The 20,469-nt window shown below is 31.4% G+C and overlaps 1 protein-coding gene across 1 annotated transcript; it reads right to left on the bottom strand.

Annotated features, from left to right (window-relative positions):
• Positions 1-6,242: 6,242 nt before the first annotated feature.
• On the bottom strand, positions 6,243-8,034 carry LOC118036545 (1-aminocyclopropane-1-carboxylate oxidase). Its single transcript, XM_035042292.2, has 4 exons — positions 7,859-8,034; positions 7,528-7,754; positions 6,835-7,171; positions 6,243-6,737 (listed from the first exon to the last, which is right to left on the bottom strand). The coding sequence occupies exons 1-4, from the start codon at positions 7,958-7,960 to the stop codon at positions 6,444-6,446; spliced, it is 960 nt and encodes a 319-aa protein (XP_034898183.1). The 5' UTR covers positions 7,961-8,034; the 3' UTR covers positions 6,243-6,443.
• Positions 8,035-20,469: the final 12,435 nt, after the last annotated feature.

The following is a 20,469-nucleotide window of genomic DNA, read 5'->3' as shown; positions in this document are numbered from 1 at the left end:
GATATACTATTTTTTTTTTGTTTATCATTTCAATTCATTTACATTAATATCTTTTTACACTAACATTAAATGTTCAAATGCCTCCATTTTTCAATAATGATTTTTAATATTCAACTAACTTAATTTTTCATTGATGATTTTTAATGTCCGAATGACTTGATTTTTCATCAATGAATTCCACACAACAATTCAAGTTGAGTTTGACATAGTCCTTGCTATCCTGTTTAAGCCAATTCTTCCCTTTACCATATCCATAATTTTGGCCAAGTTTGGTTTTTTTTTTTTTCATTTAAAATATTTTTCTCCATTAAACATCTCACTTTACATATTTACCATCAAAGCCTTCAAATACAATCAAGTCAACTAATTTCTTACATAAAAATGATACATACACTATCTCTATAAAAAATTATAATTATTCTATTCTCATCAAAATCAACATATGATCATTCTCATAGTTTATATAACACATGATGTGTAATTAATTTAAACCATCCCTTATATAAGAAACGTATGTACTCAATCTTTCTAACATAACCACAATAATCTCACACATCATAAATCAATTTACAATAAAAACTATATATTAAATTTATCATTATATCATATGGTTTACAGAAAATCCAGAACACAAATTCTAGCATTAATTTCTCATATATAATCTTCCAAAACACATACAAAATGGTTCCACATATCATAAATAAATTTACAATGATTCTAATCACCATTGCATACTTAATTCATCATTATCACATATAATTTACATAATTTCCAGCAGCAATTATACATATCAAATCTTCTAAAATATACCTACAATGGTCCGGCACATCACAATTCAATTTATAAACATTCAACTTCATCCTTTACCTAAGCAATATACAAACTCAATATTAAATCAATTTCAAATCCAAATAAAATTAATTAAATTTTAATAATCCACCATCCATAAATTTAATTACTTGTCAAAAAACATCTTAAAAATCATCTTTTACAACTAGGGACCAAATTGCAACTTTTCAAAAATTCAGGGTCAAATCGTAATTCTTGTAAAATTGAAGGACTAAACTGAAAATATTATAAATCAATGACTAAACTAAATCTTATCATGTTTAATTCAGGGGTCAAATCATAAATTTTCAAATTTTTAGGGACTAAACTATAATTCACACAAATTAAGGACCAAAATTAAATTTGATCATTGTCAACCTTAAACCTAGTTTTGCCTAGAATTTTCCAACAAAGGTTTATTTACAACTCATATAAGATTACTTACTAACAATACATTAATTAATCAAACTCAATCTCAAATTATTATTCTTAACAATCCACCTAAATCAATTAATATAACCATTACCTATAACAATCATTAATCAATTTTAACAAAAAAAAAAACTTAAAATCTTTAGAAACCCCAACAAAATCAACATCACATTTATCACACATATCAAAACTCATTCTTACATTAACACTTAATTCCTGCATCATCCATCTCTCAACTTTTATTTTCATTTCTTCCTCTCTTTTCTATTATTCATCTTCACCTTCTCTCTCTTTCTCTTCCACTCACTTAAGGTTTTCTCTTCAAAATCTGATCTCTTTTCTGTCCCTCTCCCTCTCTCTCTGACTTTATACTAAAAGACTACAATGCCCATTAAACATTAATACTCATAATAATACACATAATAACACTACCATCTTTTTACAAGGCCTTTATAAATCCTAATTGACTTGAAAATTTAACCAAAGTTAGAATAATATGTCAAAAGCTACTTTTAAGACTTTAAACTGATCCAACTGTCAAATTGAAATATATGATCGATACCATAAAATTAGATGTTGGATAATTTTACGTCAAAAATCTAATTTTATGTACCATTTTATTTACTTGCATCATCATTATTTTTAAACTAATTCATCAATGACTCCCATATAGTACCATCATAAAAATTTGCTCAAAAGTTTCACCACTTTTGATTAAAATAGCATGATTCTAGGTGGGACTTATATCATCACTCAACGTTTTTGCACGTAAAATCATACACTATTTTTTTTCTCTTAAAATACCACTATATTATTATTATTATTATTATTCATAATGTATATAAATATTCCTTTAGACAATTATTTCATCCATTTAGGGAATTTATAAGTTTTGTTATTGTGTTGAAATTCGACGTATTGATTTATTGATTTATTTCGTTCAAATTTTAACAAATTTGTAAAAGTTTATTATCTTTATATATAACAATTTCGCTTTATAATTATCATTTCTCAATAAAAAATTTACCATTTTTAACATTGATTTACTAGTTTTTGGTCATGAGTTTACAATTACCTTCATGGTAGTGTGACTGTTACTCAACCACAAGTCAAGCTCTCTTACTAATTCGTTAAGGCCATAAAAGAATGTGTTGCACCTAAGCCTACCATAACAATAACATCTTTGTTATTTATCTTGATCCTCACATGCATTAGAGTGTGAAAGCATCGATTTTCCTTGCTTAATGCATCGATCTATATCAAATCATACTCAACAAGGTTGGGCACCATAATTGAATCCCCTCACTTAACTAATAAGCAATTTAATACATGTATTTGTTTAATATGCATGAAGACTTCCTCTTGATCACCATCATTAAACCAAGATGGCATTGAGCTTCTCCTTCTTAGGATATTCCTTATGTAACGTGGTCCACCAAAAATAAAGTTTTTGTGTTTGACTTGGCATTGTTTCTGTTTAAACCTTTTCTTTGTTAGTAATAGGTTTGGAACCACCCCCACCAAACTTCCTTTTCTTTTACTCCTTTTATCTTGCCATGGACTTTAAGGAGGTTATAACATCTCTTTCTCTATTGGTTTTCTTAAAATCCACCAACCCATCAGCAGATACAATAGAAGAGGATAAATCCTTCACCTTCTATCCTTCAACTTCACTTGTGCCTCTACTTGGAGTCCTGGTAGAAAGTTCAACAACTTAACTTCTTAAGACATGTTCTCAATATCAAATAGAGAGCTAAACTCATTATTGATATATTCTTTCATGTATCTGTCTTGCTTCAACATCTTCAAGTCTTCGTGTACAAGTCAAGGAGTATTATTAGACAAGAACTGTGTCGAAATATTATTATTCATTTCTTATGTGGTGATTCTTGCCCTTTCTAGTACCAATATATATGGTATAATAGCTTAATTGTAGGATTATAGGCTTAATTATAGTAATGATGATAACTGGATTATATATATATATATATATATCTTGTCTTTCACCACAACTTCACATCTTCTATAACTGTAGCAATCTTCCATAAGTGCACACACTACCCGAGGTATTTGCTACTGCCCTCCTCAAGATAGCAACCGTCGACTTGTTTCTGTCGCAAGATCAACTACCTCTAAGCCTCTTCGGTGTTTTCCATGGCTATGATTAGCCTACCATTTATTAAGAAATCTTCGTCCTTTGTAATAGGCCCTATCGAGCCTTCAAGATGTGTCAGGAGTCTCTCTCAAACTGTTTCCATAGTCACGGGATTACATGGCATACGAACTTGTGCCACAAAGCTTTCAAGGCTTCAAGGCAGAATTGCACTTTAATACCACCTGTAATAGGGGTGAATTTTTTACTCGAATTTCAACGCACTGCGCGTCAAACTATCCCCAACTAGATTCAACCTTTTCTCATTAATTTATTCGCTAATATGCTTGCTTAGAACTAAGTGTTTCACATCTCGATGGAGGTTTTCTACACTCTCACTCGATATAAACAAGAAGAACACAAAAGCAAATAAACAATGCTTGGGCAGTTCACCGCATATTCCTATGAACTTGGTGGTTTTTAGGACACCTCCAGCGATGTCCCCCGTCAGTCAACAAGGCCACCATGATTTGGTCAATTTTCCTTCACAACTGATCATGCTGCTTGTAACTGTTCGATAACCACCCACTAATCTATGTTGTACCTTCCTCGGTTTGCCACCCATAAATCAACTAGCCAACTGTTAGTACCACTTGACTTGGATAATCCGTCGCCCAACTCCACATTCGTTTCAACATGAACTCTTTACTCACACAAGTCATTGCATGCTGACTGTCGACTTTGCCACTGTCCGCGCGGGCTACCAGTGCTCCATGCGTCTTCCAAGAATGTGTTCGTCGGTGCACTACTGCTGCACCCAAGCCCCTAACAGAAGTACAATAATAGTATGATAGACAGCAATTCCTGAAATTGGCTTCCAACTTCTAGCTACTGGGAGACAGTAAATGATGGGAGAATCTGACAAGACGCGATGGTGATTGGAGCTTTATCAAATTGCTGAAGGAATGTGCTTACTTTACCTGTATTTGGTCTCTTTCAAATTTATAAGAAAACTGAAAATAATAACTGTGGAAGTAAAAGTAATTGATACTATACAACTTTCCTTGGATTACTCATATTCAATCAAAGATCTAAACGCTGCACTTATCCATCCAAGTTTCTTATCTTTTGTTTTCATGGACCCCAAACTCGAGTACCGCAGAAAGTGTGGATGGACAGAGATGGTAGGTAGCATGTCAATGAGTTACAGCTCACTGTCCAATTAGTAGAAGTTACAACAGCACGATCTAAATATCGAAGCAAGAAGATAGAGAGTTAATAACAATATAACGTGGACTAAACTATGCCAAGTAAAGAAAACTCGAACGTAAAAAGATGTAGTATGGTGCGCCTTAATGTCGGAGAGGCCCTTTACATATCCTAAAGCCAAATATAATGCTGACACTAAAACACGCTGATATGTTTCTGAATTTATTTTGTCTTTGAGAGTGGACCTGAGAGGATTCCAGTTATGATTAAAAGCAAAAGAGAGGCTTTGTTTGGTGCAAAGTAGTCTTTATTCTCATGGATGCATGCTAGCTTTTCCACTGGATTTCAAGTTCCTTTAACATAAAGAAGCTTTTTTGTGGGACTTAAACCGTCATCTTGCTGGGTGGTGAGCATAAATAATTATCTTAAATAATCATATTATCTTTTGTCATTAACTTATTCTATATATTACGAATAGTAGCTATGGAAAACTTCAATCATTGGACATGAACCATTGTGGACTCTAGATTTTTCCATTTCTTTTTTGGCTTAACTATACAACGGTTTGTAGTGACGGCTGCTTTCTTGGGCAAGAGGCCATGGCTGTCCCATGAAATGGTCACAAGCAATTTAGTGATGCATGTGCTGCTACTCTGCAAGATGCAGACCACAACATCGCTTGGATAAGAATTTCTACCCAACTCATAAATTAAGCAAAGATTCCCTATAATTGATAATGATTTCCCCTTGATGCAATTTGGGTTGCAGCCATCTTAATCCATACAAACGATTGATCTTTTTATACGGAATTAGTTGCTAACTGAAACATTTTAACATTCATTTTTCTGATAGATTATAGGTTTAAATTGAATAAGATGGAAACATCATTAGATATATGTTCTTTAACTACCTGAGAGTTTTGTATGGTTCAAGATGAACTCTTACAGTAACTCTTTGCCTAGGAAATGAAATGTAACGAATGGAATGAAGTTTTTATGAAAGTGGCTGTCACATGTGTTTGTGCTTGCTTTCCCTTCACCCTTCATCTTGTGCATCTCATTCGTTTTGTTTGATGGTTTATTTATAGTAACTGAATGTACCGCTAGGTTGCCTTGTTCTTGTGTTTCCTCAGGGAAGTAAACGATCAAACAACTACTTAAAAAATTGATAGAGAAAACCACTCATTTTTCATTGTAATGTTGAGTGAAATATATACAGCAGAAGAGTCTGTTTTTGGTAATTGATACATATGAACATTTACTATTATTCTGGCAGAATATTTTCTACAGTAAATGAAAAAAATTGTAATAATTGGAATGCTAAACTTTGGTGGGATTCTGGTTCTTGATTTTGGCAGAGTTTATGCAGTTAAACGATCAAACAACTACTCACAGAATTGATAGAGAAAACAACTCATTTTTCGTTGTAATGTTGAGTGAAATATATACAAAAATAGAAAAGTTTTTTTGTGTAATTAATACATATGGATATTTGCTATAATTCTAGCAGAATATTTTCTGCAGTAAATGAAAAGATTTGTAATAGTTGGAATGCTAAATTTTGGTAGGAATTTGTTGCTTGACTTTGGCAGAGTTTATGCAGATTTCTTTAATAGGAAGAACTTGGAAGGAGCTTATGGCTTTACACACGAATAGAAGGATAGCTTGAAGGAAAAGGACAGTAAAATATAAATTATTTCTGTGAAATAATGTTTATTTATAATATAGTAATCAAACGGATGTAATTTTCTATATGGAACAAATTGACACTCGGTACTACAGGAAACTGATATCTTTATGGAAGCAACATAATCTACTAGAAAGACCTTGGACGACTCTTAAGAAATAAAAATAAGACGACTCCAAATCCTCCTCGAAGAAGATTAAGCAGTTGCAATTGGACCCAGATTGACAGTGGTTTCTACAGCTTTCATGGCTTCAAATCTTGGCTCCTTGGCCTGGAATTTGAGGCCAGCATACAGCTTCATGTAGTCATCAAATACAAATTTTGGGTACACTGTTTTCGTCTCTTCTGCTTCCTTCTCCACCAAAGCTGGTGCTGGATAGATAACTGCTTCACTTCCAGGGTTATAGAAAGAAGCTACTGACATCCTAGCGCCATCCGTTTGAGCAATCACTCTGTGCTCCACACTCTTATACTTGCCATTGGTGATCACCTACATACCAGAGAATTTAGTATGGCTAGAAAATGGAAGCCAGATTTGATTCTAGCTAGGTTACAGTAGTAGTTTAGGCAGATTATAGGGTGGATACCTCGAGTTGGTCACCAAGGTTGACAACAATGGAGTGGCGCATTGGGGGCACATCAATCCACTGGCCATCCTTGAGAAGCTGGAGGCCGCTGACTTTGTCATCCTGGAATAGCAAGATGATGCCACCAGCGTCGGTGTGGGCCCTGAGACCCTTCACCAGGTCTGGTTTGGGGCATGGTGGATAATTGCTGACCTTGGTGCCAAAGGTTGGACTACCGTTTGATCCATAGAAAACCCTTTTGAGGTACCCCTTTTCTAGTCCAAGATTCTCACATAACAAGTCCAGGAGCTCCTCTGCCAGTTTCTCCAACTTCAATGCAAATTCTTTCATCACCTTCCTGCATCAATCAGTTTTTTTTTTGCGGTAAATATCAAGGTGTGTTTGTGTTATACCTAATCATGCCCCTTCAGGCCACGCGATTACTTCTGTTTTTGAGTCACAAGGTGACACGTCAGCAACTAACAATTCTGATAGCAATAATTATACTAATGATTTAGATTAACATTTACTACCAGACAAACACCTCCATTAACTACTAATCATGTCTCTTTTAGCTTCTTTTTTGAGGGGAAAAGAAAAAAAAAACTTGAAGGGACACATTCTGACCCTTCTTTATACGGAAAAAACTGCAACACTGTCGATGAAAATATTCCTTAAGATACATGTATTAAATATTTATATATATATATATACCTGTATTCATCATCGAGATCGGGGATCTCAGCAATGTTTGACTTAGGGAGATGGCGTAACTGGAAGGTGCTCTCCCAATCCAAGTCTTTGATCTCTGTTTGGACACCCTCAAGGGCTTTGCTTGCCACCATTTCCTTGAACCTTTGCTCCATGCATTTCTTGTAGTGCTCCTTTGTCATCCTCTCTACGGTGTCCAAGAACTCATGGGGTATGCCATGGTTCAGTAGCTAAAAGAGTTCAAAAGAAAACAAAAAACACCCGTTTTTAGAAGAAGAGGAATGATGGAAGGCTGGGAGATAGCATTTTTTAAGAAAAGGAGGTTTAGACATACCTCAAAGAAGCCCCAGTTCTCACAGGCATCCTTGATCTTTTCCATGGTGGCTGCTCTCTCCTCGCCGTTTAGCTTCTCCATGCTAATCACTGGGAACTCCATCTCTCTTCTACTCACTCTGCAGCTTCTCTCCAAAGTAAAAGCTTAATTAGTTCTTTCTTGCTTCTTTCGGATACCAGGTGTGGTGGTATTTATAGGGGTGCAAGGAAGATGAGTGTAGTGGGGGTGGGGCCAAAGAGATAAAAATTTAAAAACATGAAAATTACTAACGAAGGCAAATGGAAGAGTAATGTAATACATGTTTTTTTTTTGTTTTGATAATGAATGTTTGGTTTCCTTGTTCATCCATCACTCCTCTATAGTGGAATTGGACCCACTTTGGTGCCTGATCTCTATCTTTCCGATTTTGACCCAAAAAATCAACGTGCCTTCACCACCTTCCATGCTTTACTCATTATTTATTTATTTATATAACTTTTCTTTTTGCTCCCATTAAGGAAAGACATTTTCAAACATGGATGCTTTATATGTCTTGGAAATTGCCTAGCTCTTTCCCTTTAAGCACTTCTCGTATACAAATTGAAAGCAAATCTTAGCCTCTCATTTTTGTGGATTATCCCATGAATTACGTAACTCAACAAACAATCCCAATATCGCTTGGAAGATACAATTATATTTTTTATTGAAAAAGAACGCAAAATAAGAGATTTTGTTATTAGTTTATATTTATGTCCTTGGACTAATTTATAAATAAATAACAAAGGTGTAATTGTAAATTGGAGTAGAAGATTTTTCAAGCCCCCCCCCCCCCCGCTCCATCACCTCTCCAATTTAGAGCGAGATATTTTAATAAAGAGGAAGGGAATGAAGGCGAAAAAGGCTCTCCATTATTCTCAAAATCCTTTCCTAAAAACTATCGACCATGCATCCATGATGTTAGCTTGGGGCATGGATAATTTGTCCACTTACGTGTATAAATAAATTGTGAATTTAGTGCTTAAAATTAACACATATTTCATGAAGACGAGCTATTTGTTAAGTATCCAATGCTATCACGCTAAATCACTAAGAATTTATCATTAAGAATTTAAGAATTACGTCTCAAATAGGATCATTAGAGAATTATATTTGACCTTGCACTCGCAACTTTACGATCCTTTCTCAGTTTCTTGTTGGTCAGTCTCGTTACAAATCACAGCGCATGTTTTAGCCGTTTTCCTAAAATTGGAAAGCCCAAGTTGTAGTAGAACACATTAAGAAACACAAATATCGAGGATTGAATCTGAAAATAAGTTAATAGTTTTGCTTAATTAGTAGGATTCCGAAATCTATTTGAATTTTGCTTCTTATGAAACAAGGATTTCCTTTATTTAAGGTAATTTTCATCGAACCTAAACATTTATATATAAACGTCATGCTCCTTTTCCTTGTTTCAACGTCAATCACAGCTTAGTCTCACGCATCTTGTCCAAGTTGTCTTGAAAGAAGTTGTGCTGATCATCTATGAATGCATTAGTTGATGATTTCCGACCACTTGTAACTCGTCAGTTGTGTCGCTGAGAATTAGCTAGTGACCAAAACTAAACAGAAATGGACTATAGAGACTGAATTGTAAGATTGCTGTGAAATGTCCAAAATATAGTTTTATTTATAATATGAGCTTAATATATATATTACAAAGATCATTTAATTTGTTTGGGAAACAACAGGGTTTTGCCTGCCATTTCGTTACTCAATGGATCCCATGTTGTTTTGGATTTTAGAGGTATTGTTAGATATTACTTATATAGTTAAATACATGAAAAGTTATCATAATAAATATTCTATTTCTATGCGAACGAAAAATTAATACTCGTAAATTACCTAATAATCTTTAATTACATTAACAGACAACGGAGGGGGAGGGAGGGTAGCTTTCGTAGATTAAATTATTCGGGTACAAGTCCATGAAAGACTAGATAAGTTTGGTCTGCATTGTGGGGGACTCCAAAGAAACATTGAAATGTGAACACCATTATTTTATTATGTAATTCAGGCTGATATTCGAGCAATGGAGAAACAAAGATGCGAAACGTATGGAAGGCAAACAAATATAAAAATTCATCCCTATCAGTCTTCTTCTTTCCAGCCCGTTCTTTTGCTCCTTTAAGCCATTGATGTGATTGTATATATCAACTTTAAAACCCATTTTTCAAAGAAAGAAAAAAGCTCCATTAAAAAAATCTATTACAATTTGTTTTAAAATATGATTAATGAGTACATTAAAAACAGGGTTATGATGTAAGATTATTTTATTTCTAAAATGTAGTTTTATATTAATAGGTGTAAATCTTGATTTGATAATTTGATTGAGTTAAAATATGTATAGTAGATTCTAAAAGCTATGTTATCTTTAAAGGTAATATTTTACTGTTATCAGAGTTGTAAAGGCTTTCAAATCAAGTTTATAAGTTATTGTTTGAAATTTGTTATATATTCCTAATTAATTTAGGATTTTTATTTTTCATTTTGCATAGAACTCTTTTATTATTTTTTTAGGTTTGTTTAAGGTCTTTTCATAGTATATATATAAGCATCCTAAAAGATCTTTAATATTGAGTTTTGATTAGGAACAATATTGAGTTATGAAATATTGAATTAGAGTTTTTGTATATTGACCCTAATAAGCAAAATTTTGTGTTGTTTATAGTTGTTGTTTTTCTTGTGTTGTTTCTATCTGCGTCGGTTTGCATCGGAGTCCAAAGATTCCTGGTGGTTAGTTTTTATGTGCTCTTGAATAACCATGATTATAATTAAGAGATGGTAGTATAATAAGACATGCTTTTGAAAGAGGGGTTAAGGAGGTTCTCCCTCTTGTAAGAGATGTTCAAGAGTTGTTGATAGAAGGTATGCAAAGACAGATTATAAAACTAACTAATAAATTAGTGATGATAAAATCATAAAGGCAAGTTAAACAATTATCCAGTCGATTGGTATATATGGAGAAGAGAAATCTGAGGATCGCAAGAAGAGTGACCATATATTCATAGCTAGTTTTAGAGGTATGAGTACATGAGATAACTTCTTAATTGTGATGAGTATCATGGAGATTTTGGTGATCCTATCTATGGTGAAATAGATGTAGATTGATACTCTACATCAATTTATAATGTTTGTTTTTTATGATGATTATGTTGATAATAATACTATATATAATGACAATAATGATAGTGATGAAGTCATCAATATTGTCATCATTAATAAGTTGGAGGTGATTTTTTATGAAACATGCTGTAGAAGATGTGCCTCATATATGTATAAGGAGAATTCTTGAATTGGTAAGGTTAAAGTCAGTGTTCTTCAACTACAAATAAAAGTTATGAAGCAAGGTGTGCAAAAGTTTTTTTAGTGGAGAAACCAACACACATGTTATTGGTGATTGTATAGTCCTTACAACTATAAGAGTTATTACACATGGAACTCAATGTAGCGCTAAGATTAGATTCATTTCTAGGAAGGCTAAGCATGTTGCTAGCATATATGATGTTTCTAACAAAAAAGATGAGCATCTGAAGGGTTGACAACTTTTGATTGAACATTTAGAATATAACTCCTCTGCACTTGAGGAGACTGTCAGGTCCATTTATTTTTTGAGTTAAAAATTTGTTGGAAAAGGCACATTTTTGTTGCTTCTTATGTCAATTTGGTTTAGTTCATTAGCTAAACAAACTCTAAAACCATTACAATCAAAGGCTCGAAACCAAAAATATAATTTTTTTTAATGGATGTTAGTTGACTATAAATTTAATAGAGTATCAAAAAATGCCTATGATGTTTAGACAATTAAAATTTTAATTGAATTCAAACTCAATATTCTAACCTACGTTGACATTTTATTGATATCAATATTCTAGACTATCTTATAATTTATGTACTAGATAGATAGATTATGCTTTCTAGTAGATTAGATCAAATTTTTTAAAATATAAAAAAACAATGCCCAACTGCAATCAGTGTATTATAAAGAAAGAAAGAAAAATCCATCAATTAACATCACAAAAAGAAAATTAGAAAAATAACGATTGTTAATCCCTAATAATTCAAATATAGAAAGATAAAATAAAAAAAAATCAATGAATAAAAAGAAGTCTTAAAAACAAAGAACCCGCGAATCTGAGTAAGGTCGCCAAAACTCGCAAATGAGATCATGCGAATGAAATAGCTCAATAGAAAAAGATATAGGAAAACAATGTGAAGCTTAATTTTAAAAAGAATAGAATTTTGAAGGATAAAATTGAAAAAAGATTTAAAAAAATGAAAAGAAAAACAACCTAAAAAAAAACTTGGACAACTCCCCTAAACCTGCTATTTAGATCATGGGATGATGATAACTTGATTGAATGGAAAATAAAGAAGTTTATTTTTTAAACTCGTGACCTTAACTAGTGACTAAATTAGAAGCACCTCATGTAGAAAATAAATAATTTTAAAACTCGACTCGACTTAGTGGGTTGACCCGTGACATGGATGACCTAGGGCTTAGGCTGGGCCGAGTTTCAAAAGAAATTTGAGGAGAATTAACTTAGTCTAAAATGATAAAAAAAAAAAAAAAAAAACCTGGGTTGACCATTTACAAATATTATACTCCGATAGTGAAAAGGATAAACCTAATAAAAACTCGTAACTATTTTCCTTTGCTTTTTTTCAAAATGATATAATTTTAACTTTATTTTATAAAATAAAAATAAAGAGAATGAGAATGAAGACTAAATATGAAAAAAAAATCAATATTGTAGATCAAATAATAAAATTAAAAACAAATTAAAATTGATTAAAGGGCTAAAAATTAAACCTAGAAATCAAAACATTGAGGACCAAATCTGAAATGTTATAAAATAAAAAAATAAACTAGATTTATTTAATGGCTAGTATGGAATTCAAAGGGAGGGGGAGAGAGAGTGAAGGGGTGGCCGATGATCAATTGTCACTAGGACAACCAAGTGGAAGGGGGTGCTGCATAGCTTCCAACTCCATAAAAAAAGTGGAAGGGGGTGCTTCATAGCTTTCAACGTCATAACAAAAGTTGGCATTCCTCCATCGAACAGTGGCTCACATGTCTCTCAAAGATTGTGGAGCCACCTCATACATTAGCATGTGTGTAACACAAACCAATAATTTTTTTTTTCTAATTTCAAATAAAATGAGATGGAAATCTAACATTTTGAACTAAAGGGAAAATTGAAAAGAAAAGTCAAATTAACAAAAGAATCCAAAACAAAAAATTAAAATCAAGAGAATAAGAATGAGGATTGAATTTAAAAAAAAAATATCAACAATATGGATCCAGAGATGAAATTTGATAAAAAGACTAAAAATCAAACTTAAATATCAAAACATTGAGAGCCAAACCTAAAAAGTCATAAAATAAAAGGACAAACTTGATTTTTTTAATGGCTAGCATGAAATTCAAGGGGGGAGGAGAGAGAGAGAAGAGAAAATGAAAAAGATAGGATGACCATCCACCAACCATCACTATGATTACCATGCGTGTTACCTCAAGTGGAAGAGGGTTTCGTGTAACTTCCAACATTATGTCAAAAAATAACATAAAGATAACATTTCGTCACCTAACATAGATTTATATGCCTCATAGAGAGCACGGAGCCGACCTCACATGTTAGAATTTTAAGAGCCATCTACTAATTTTATCGTGCCTTAAATTCTTTTTAAGGTGACCATAATTTCCCTTATATGTTTGACAATAACATTTGCATCCCAAGAAAAAAGATGGAATTAATGTGAGTGTGTTCATAGTATTTAGGCGATACCAAGGAGTTTTTCTTAATCTTTCTTGGGAAAGGAAAGCCCTGGCCTGGCCACAGCACGCATGGAGGTCTGCGGATGAAACCATGTGGACAGTAATGAGTCCACTGTGTAAAGGAAATGCAATTTGGGCAAAACCCCACTTTGGAAAGCTTTCGACAATCCACACCCATTTGGCTATGCTGGAGATGGGACATCTGCCGACCTGCACGTCGTTTCTTTTTTTTTTTTTTTTTTTTTTTTTTTTTTTTTTTAAGGTGTACATATCCCTTCTCTTTGTTTCTTAAATCTTGTTTATTTGTTGGAAATTATTATATTTTTATAAAGTAAATTTTAGAAAAGTAAATTTTAAAAAAATAAATTATTTTTTGATGTTTGGTAGTGTAATGAAAAATAAGTTGAAAAAAACCTTTCAATATTTGGTTATGCATAGAAAATGAACGGGGAAAATAACTAATTAATATTTTTTAAAAATGTTTTTTATTAAAATAATAAGGAATAAATCTTACAAATTAAAAACTTGAATGAGAATAAAATTGAAAAAAATATAATTTCATAAATTATCTCAAATAAAATAAATAATATTCAAAATAATAGAGATCAAATCTAAAAAAAAAATAAAAGAAGAAGAAATTAAAATAATAATAATTAACATTTCATAAATTATTTCAAATAAAATAAGTAAAAATTAAAAGAATGAGGACCAAATTTGATAGATAAAAATTTCAATTAAAAAATGATAAGGAAAAAACAAATAATAATTATAAAAATGAGGATCAAAATTAATATAAAAATTAATCAGCAAATAATATGATATTTCTAAATTTTTCACAACTTTCAAAAAGTGTTTTCTGCCTAAAATAAAAGGAAAATACTTTCCTGGAAACTAAGCTAAATTTTTCTTTAACTGAAAAGTATTTTTCGTTAACCCACTTTTATAATGGCAAGCAAACATAGAAAAGTTTAAAAATTAATTTTTTAAAAACCAATTTCTAAATAATAAACACAGTCTTAAGCATATTTTAATTTTTCATGTCGAGGAGGAGGAATTCTTTTCTTACTATTTGGGATGCAAGAAAAATGTAATATATTGGATAATTTGAATCATAATTTATATGTGTGAGTATAAAAATATACACTATCTGTTTCAATGGTCACCTTCGATTTTCAAATATTAGCTATTTTTTTATGAAATCAAGAATTCGTAAAATACTCAAAAGATACCGAAAGAAAAAAGGAAAAAAGGAAAAAGAGACATTGTCGAGTATGTGGCCCATAGACAACCCTGGTCACTCTGTATGGGCATCAATGCATGCATTTATGCATCTGACTCATCCTTTGCTTTAAAAGCATGTCCTTTTGAGCATGCATCCTTGTTCATGATTATACTCCTTCATATGGATAAACATCTGCAGGTAAAATCCATCGCGCACAATACATTCATATCGAGATGGTAGCGTCTAACTTGCATTATTGTCACTCATGGTCATGGTTGGAAATTAAATTACATCCTTAGGAATAAATTGGATGAGTAGCATACAAAATTAAAACAATTGACGAATTGATATAAGATAAACAAAATTTATGAAAGAATGGTATCTAGTAAATATCGTGTTTTCTGAAATGTGGTATGGTCAAACTATATTATTTCTGACTTAGAGCCCGTTTAATAAAACACAGCGCGCGACTGTTTGGTTAAACAAAAATAAGGTATACTGTTTACTGGGACCCACCTTTTTTTTCGTTGAAAACGCAGCATTTGAAAAGTAAGAATTCGTTGTTTTTTTTTCTATTCACATTAATTGCACTGTTCAATGAACAGTGCAATTAACATGAACAGTGCACTGTGATGCACTGTTCATGTGAACAGTGCAAGAGAATTGCACTATTCACTTTTAAATAGTAAACAATGCGATTCCCTTTCACTGTTCACTTGCACTGCGTGGGCACCTTTTCTCTTTTTTTTTTTTTTTTTAAAGTGTGTTAATTTTTTTAACATTTTTTTTTAAAAAAAAACTAGTTTAGAATGAATTTTATACATAATAATATTTTATCTAACTTTATTACACACTAAAAAATTATGAAAATTATAGTTCTTGTCGGATGTATTTTGTACGTAATGGAATTATAGATGGTTTCATGGAATAATAAAAAATATTTTATATAAAGTATGATTTATTTTATGATGTAATAGCAATAGTTAAATCCACAATATTTAAATTAAAAATCATCAATATTAATATATATTTTTTAAAATTATTTTATAACCTCAATTTCAAAAGCATTCTTAACCAAACACATTAAACTACTTTTTGTTCAACCTCAATTTCAATCACAGTTTTAACCAAACATCTATTTTTTCAAATCAACCTCAACTAAAAGTACTTTTTATAAAACAACTTTTTTCAAACCACAACCACAACAGCTACCGCAATACCAAACACACTCTAATCGATTGTGTTTTATAATAATCAGTGAAACCAATTCTAAGATTAATAAGAAAAATCTCAAATCTGTTAAAATTAGAAAACTTTAACAAGATTTTTGATATCTAAATATTTAACGATCTATGCAGTGACGCAGTGGTTATTATAAGGAAAACTGTTTTCGAAAATTCTTGTAAAAATTTGAGCACGATCCAACCATTGGATCAAAGTTTATGATCATTTTGAGTTGTTATTCTGATTTGGCGTGACTAGATATTCTCTTGAATCTAAACATGTTTTATTAATCCATAAATGTATCTGTTAGGTCATCTATATAATCTATTTGGAACAAATTCTTATTTGGCTATAGTAAAGTCACATCTAAAGAACCACTCATTACTTTATAAATAATAATTTATTGAGATTTTAAAAGAATTTATTTTTTAATCTACAAGTTGAATAAAGATACATATTTTAACTTATAAGACATATTTAAAAGAAAAACTTCATATAATTATAATTTTTGTATCATATAGTTGACCAATTAATATAATTAAATTTAATAAGTTGAATCATAATTACATAGTTTGATCATTTTGTATTTTAGAGACATGACATGGTATGGTATTGACTATATATTTTTTAAAATCAACGTTATTCTGTGAAATGTTTTTGTTGACCGAGCTAATTAAAAAAAAAATCCCACCTTTAAAGCATTTACCTAGAAATTTTATTAAAAGTAGAACTTCAAAGCTAATGATTATACCGTGTGGAATACAATTCTTTAGGTAGAGGTATTAAATTGGCGAGGAATCGTACATGCGTACACGGAAAATTTGCCGTGGATACGATGATAACCCCACTTTTCTAGAGTTGCATAGAGGTATGGGAAGTGAAATTAAGTTTGTCTTTTAGCTTAACTTTTTTTTAAATTGATGTATTCCGTAATGTTATTGAAAATGTGAAAGGGTAGCTGATTGTTATTATAAATGGGTTCTAAAGGGTTTTTGAAAGTGAATTTCAATTTTTTATTTTTGGTTAAAATTTAAAATTTTATTTTTATTTGAAATGATTAATTTTTAATATTTTTAAATTATTTTGATGTATTGATTTCAAAAATAAATTTTTAATAATAATAAAAAAATACTTTAAAAAATAATCTTCAGTATACTTCTAAACACGTTATAATTCGTATATTCCCATATTGTAATCCATCTTTCATTGACCAAAACAAAAACTTCACTTAAAATTCACGTGTAAAAAGAAACATAGAACTTTCTTAGATAGAAGTTCTAGCAGTAATTTGACTTCCAGTTCCATTTGGACCCCTTGCTAGCTAGCTGGGGCTAACCGGTCAAATTCTGAGCACTAATTGTATACGGTGGAGGAGCAGCATCCTTGTCAAATTTATTTCCCGATGCCAAACTATACTGGTGGCTATAAATTCAGTCAAACTATACTGTTGTCAAACTATACTGGTGGTTATAAATTTAGTCAAACTATACTGGTGGCTATCTTCTGATTCCTTAACTTATAATTAGTAGCTTATTAATTAATTTCTTTGGTCACAATTAGGCATTTAAATATAAGTTTTGATGATGATATTCTAAAATCTAATATATATAAATAAAAAATTATTTAATATTTAAAATAATAATTAATTAATATGTTCACGTACTTGAACTTCTTCTTTTTAATCTAAGAAACACCTAGCTTATAATATAAATTTTAAATACCTGTAAAAATAGTTCTAATTAAAGGGACTCAAAGACCCTCTGATAATAAATTAATCATTATTATCCAAAAATATTCACATACAAAAATATACATTCCTTCCCATTATGATATTAATTTTAATCTAAGGAACACCAAGCTTACAATATAAATTTTAAATACCTGTAAAAATAGTTCTAATTAAAGGGACTCAAAGACCCCTCTGATAATAAAATTAATATCTTTATAAGAAATATATATATATATAAATAATTTAAAATATCATTAAATTTCATGAACAAAAATTTTTGTTCTTGAGTTTTAAGTTTGCTAATACTCTGAAATCTAAATATTTTTATCTTAAGAGATAAAATAATTATGAACATTTTACCTAGATGATTCAATGGATGTTTATACCCTTTGAATCTTGTTATTTCCATAAAACAAAAAAGTCGGGATGTCCTTTGCTTTTGGTGATATTAATGGGGGGTAAATATATTTTATATAACATTAATGAAATTGTAAGTATGGTGGATCTATGTAGATCTTATATACACTTATAAGTATAGGAAAATTATTATCTTAATATGAACAATTATTCTAGATGGAGAGGTATGACAATTTATTATGTCTTTAACACTTATTTTGTAGAAGATTGTTTAGGATCAAGCATAAATCCTTAGAATTTGGTAATGTCTAAGTTTTTACCCACGTTATCTTGGACTTGACTGACTACCAAGTTCCAATGCCTTGGACTCGGTAGACTGTACAGGTCAAGTGTTTTGGGTTTGACATGTTTGTCGAGATCCATGTTATCTTGAACTCGGCTGACTACCAAGTCTAAGTACCTTGGGTCTTACATGTTGGTTAGACTCACGTTACCTTGGACTTAGTTGACTATTAAATCTAAGTACCTTAGGTTTGGTATGTTTCCCAAGCCCACGCCATCTTGAACTTGGTTGATTGTCAAGTCTAAGTATATTAGGTCTCGCATGTTTGCCAAACTCATTGATTTAAAAAGATTTTTATTTATAAAAATCTTAATAAAAAGTTAATTCATCAAGTTTTATACTTTTAAAAAAATATACAATAAGCTAGTTTTTTTTAATTTTTTTAAAATAATTGATGGGTTTCTATACTGGCAGCCATTGATGAATACTTTTAGTGATGGTAGGGTGACCTAATACAAGAAAAGAGAAAAAAAAAAAAAAACTTTGTTTTGTTCTATAAAAACAAACATATTATTTCAAAAACAAATGTAAAAATTGATCTTCTCTTATAACTATTGAGGATTTTAGACGAGGAGCCCTCAATCAAGGTATTTAGACACTTTTCTTACCTTGATTAGTAGCGTTGAAGAAGGGGCCTTCAATCTCTTTACTCTTTACTTTCATCAATAGACAGAATGGACCTATGAAATATATCAATTTAGGGTTGTACCCACTATTGAAGGATATCCCTAGCGGGTGTAAATGAAAAGCTTTTATTGGGCCTAGAGGATGAGAGGGTTTGTAATAGGTTGTCCAACCTCCATACTGAATATGACATCAATTATATGGCTAAAGGGCTATATGGTATTTTAGGTAATTTTCATTTCATATATTTGTTTTTTGATTTCAAAATCTTTCATTCCCTTATTGTTTCCTCATACGAGGTATGTACATATGACTGCTTCATCCAAATATAGTGGGTCTATCCGATCAATGCCTAGTTACGTCACTACGTCTTCTCCCAGTAACGAATCCTCTTCCAAAGAAAATCAACTATTAGAGAGAAGATAAAGGGTTAGGTCTTCTATACAAATGAATATCGAGGAGATTTCCATAATCTAATCCAAGTTAAGGATGTCTTCAAAGACACCTCTGTACCTGACCTTCTTGCTAAAAAGATTGCTTAAAAGACAGCAAGGAAGCCTTGCTTTTTTAGAGAAGAAAAGGGTCATGAAGGAGGTCATTGAGTAATATCAAGTTGACAAGTCTAAAATACACAGACTTAGAGAAGAAAATGTTGCTCAAGATGTTGAGATAAACTCTTTTAGAATTGTATATTCCTGGCTATAGGGCATATGGAAACTTAGACGCATACGTTGAAATCAACTAAACAACAGCTGGTCGAGGTCTGCAACCATATTGACCTCTTGAAGAGAGAGATGACTGACTTAGAGAAAGAGGTAGCAGAGCTTAAGGGTTAAGAGATACCCTAAGAGAGGAGCTAAAGATAACTAGGGAAGGGCTTTAGAAATCTTGTGCAAGAATGGAAAAAGTAAAGAATTTTTCCTATGCTTTTTGGTTTGAATATGGGGAGTCCATATCTTTAACGAACAAAATATGAGACAAGCTTTTCTTGGCCATGTCAAACTTGTATTTCTTTAACTTATCTAGATGAATACAAGTTGACTTTATTGAGAGTTTTCCATATGGCCAAATCCTGAACTTTGCTAATGTTTTTCCTATTAAAGCTGCCTTAACCAAAACTAGAGTCTTTTTGGCCTAGGAACTTGGCATGAAGATGTAGGTTCCCGAGTTCTTCAAGCCTTAAATTTGGTCATAAAGCCTATGTTGTATTTTTGGAATTATTAAAATTTATGATACATTACTTGAATATGATTCAATATTTATATTATTATTGTACTTAAATGTGTTAACAAGTTGTGTTATACAGATATAAACA

The sequence above is a fragment of the Populus alba genome, chromosome 14 (assembly GCF_005239225.2).
Source record: "Populus alba chromosome 14, ASM523922v2, whole genome shotgun sequence".
Classification (NCBI taxonomy): Eukaryota; Viridiplantae; Streptophyta; class Magnoliopsida; order Malpighiales; family Salicaceae; genus Populus; species Populus alba.
This window is presented reverse-complemented; position numbering and strand designations above follow the sequence as displayed.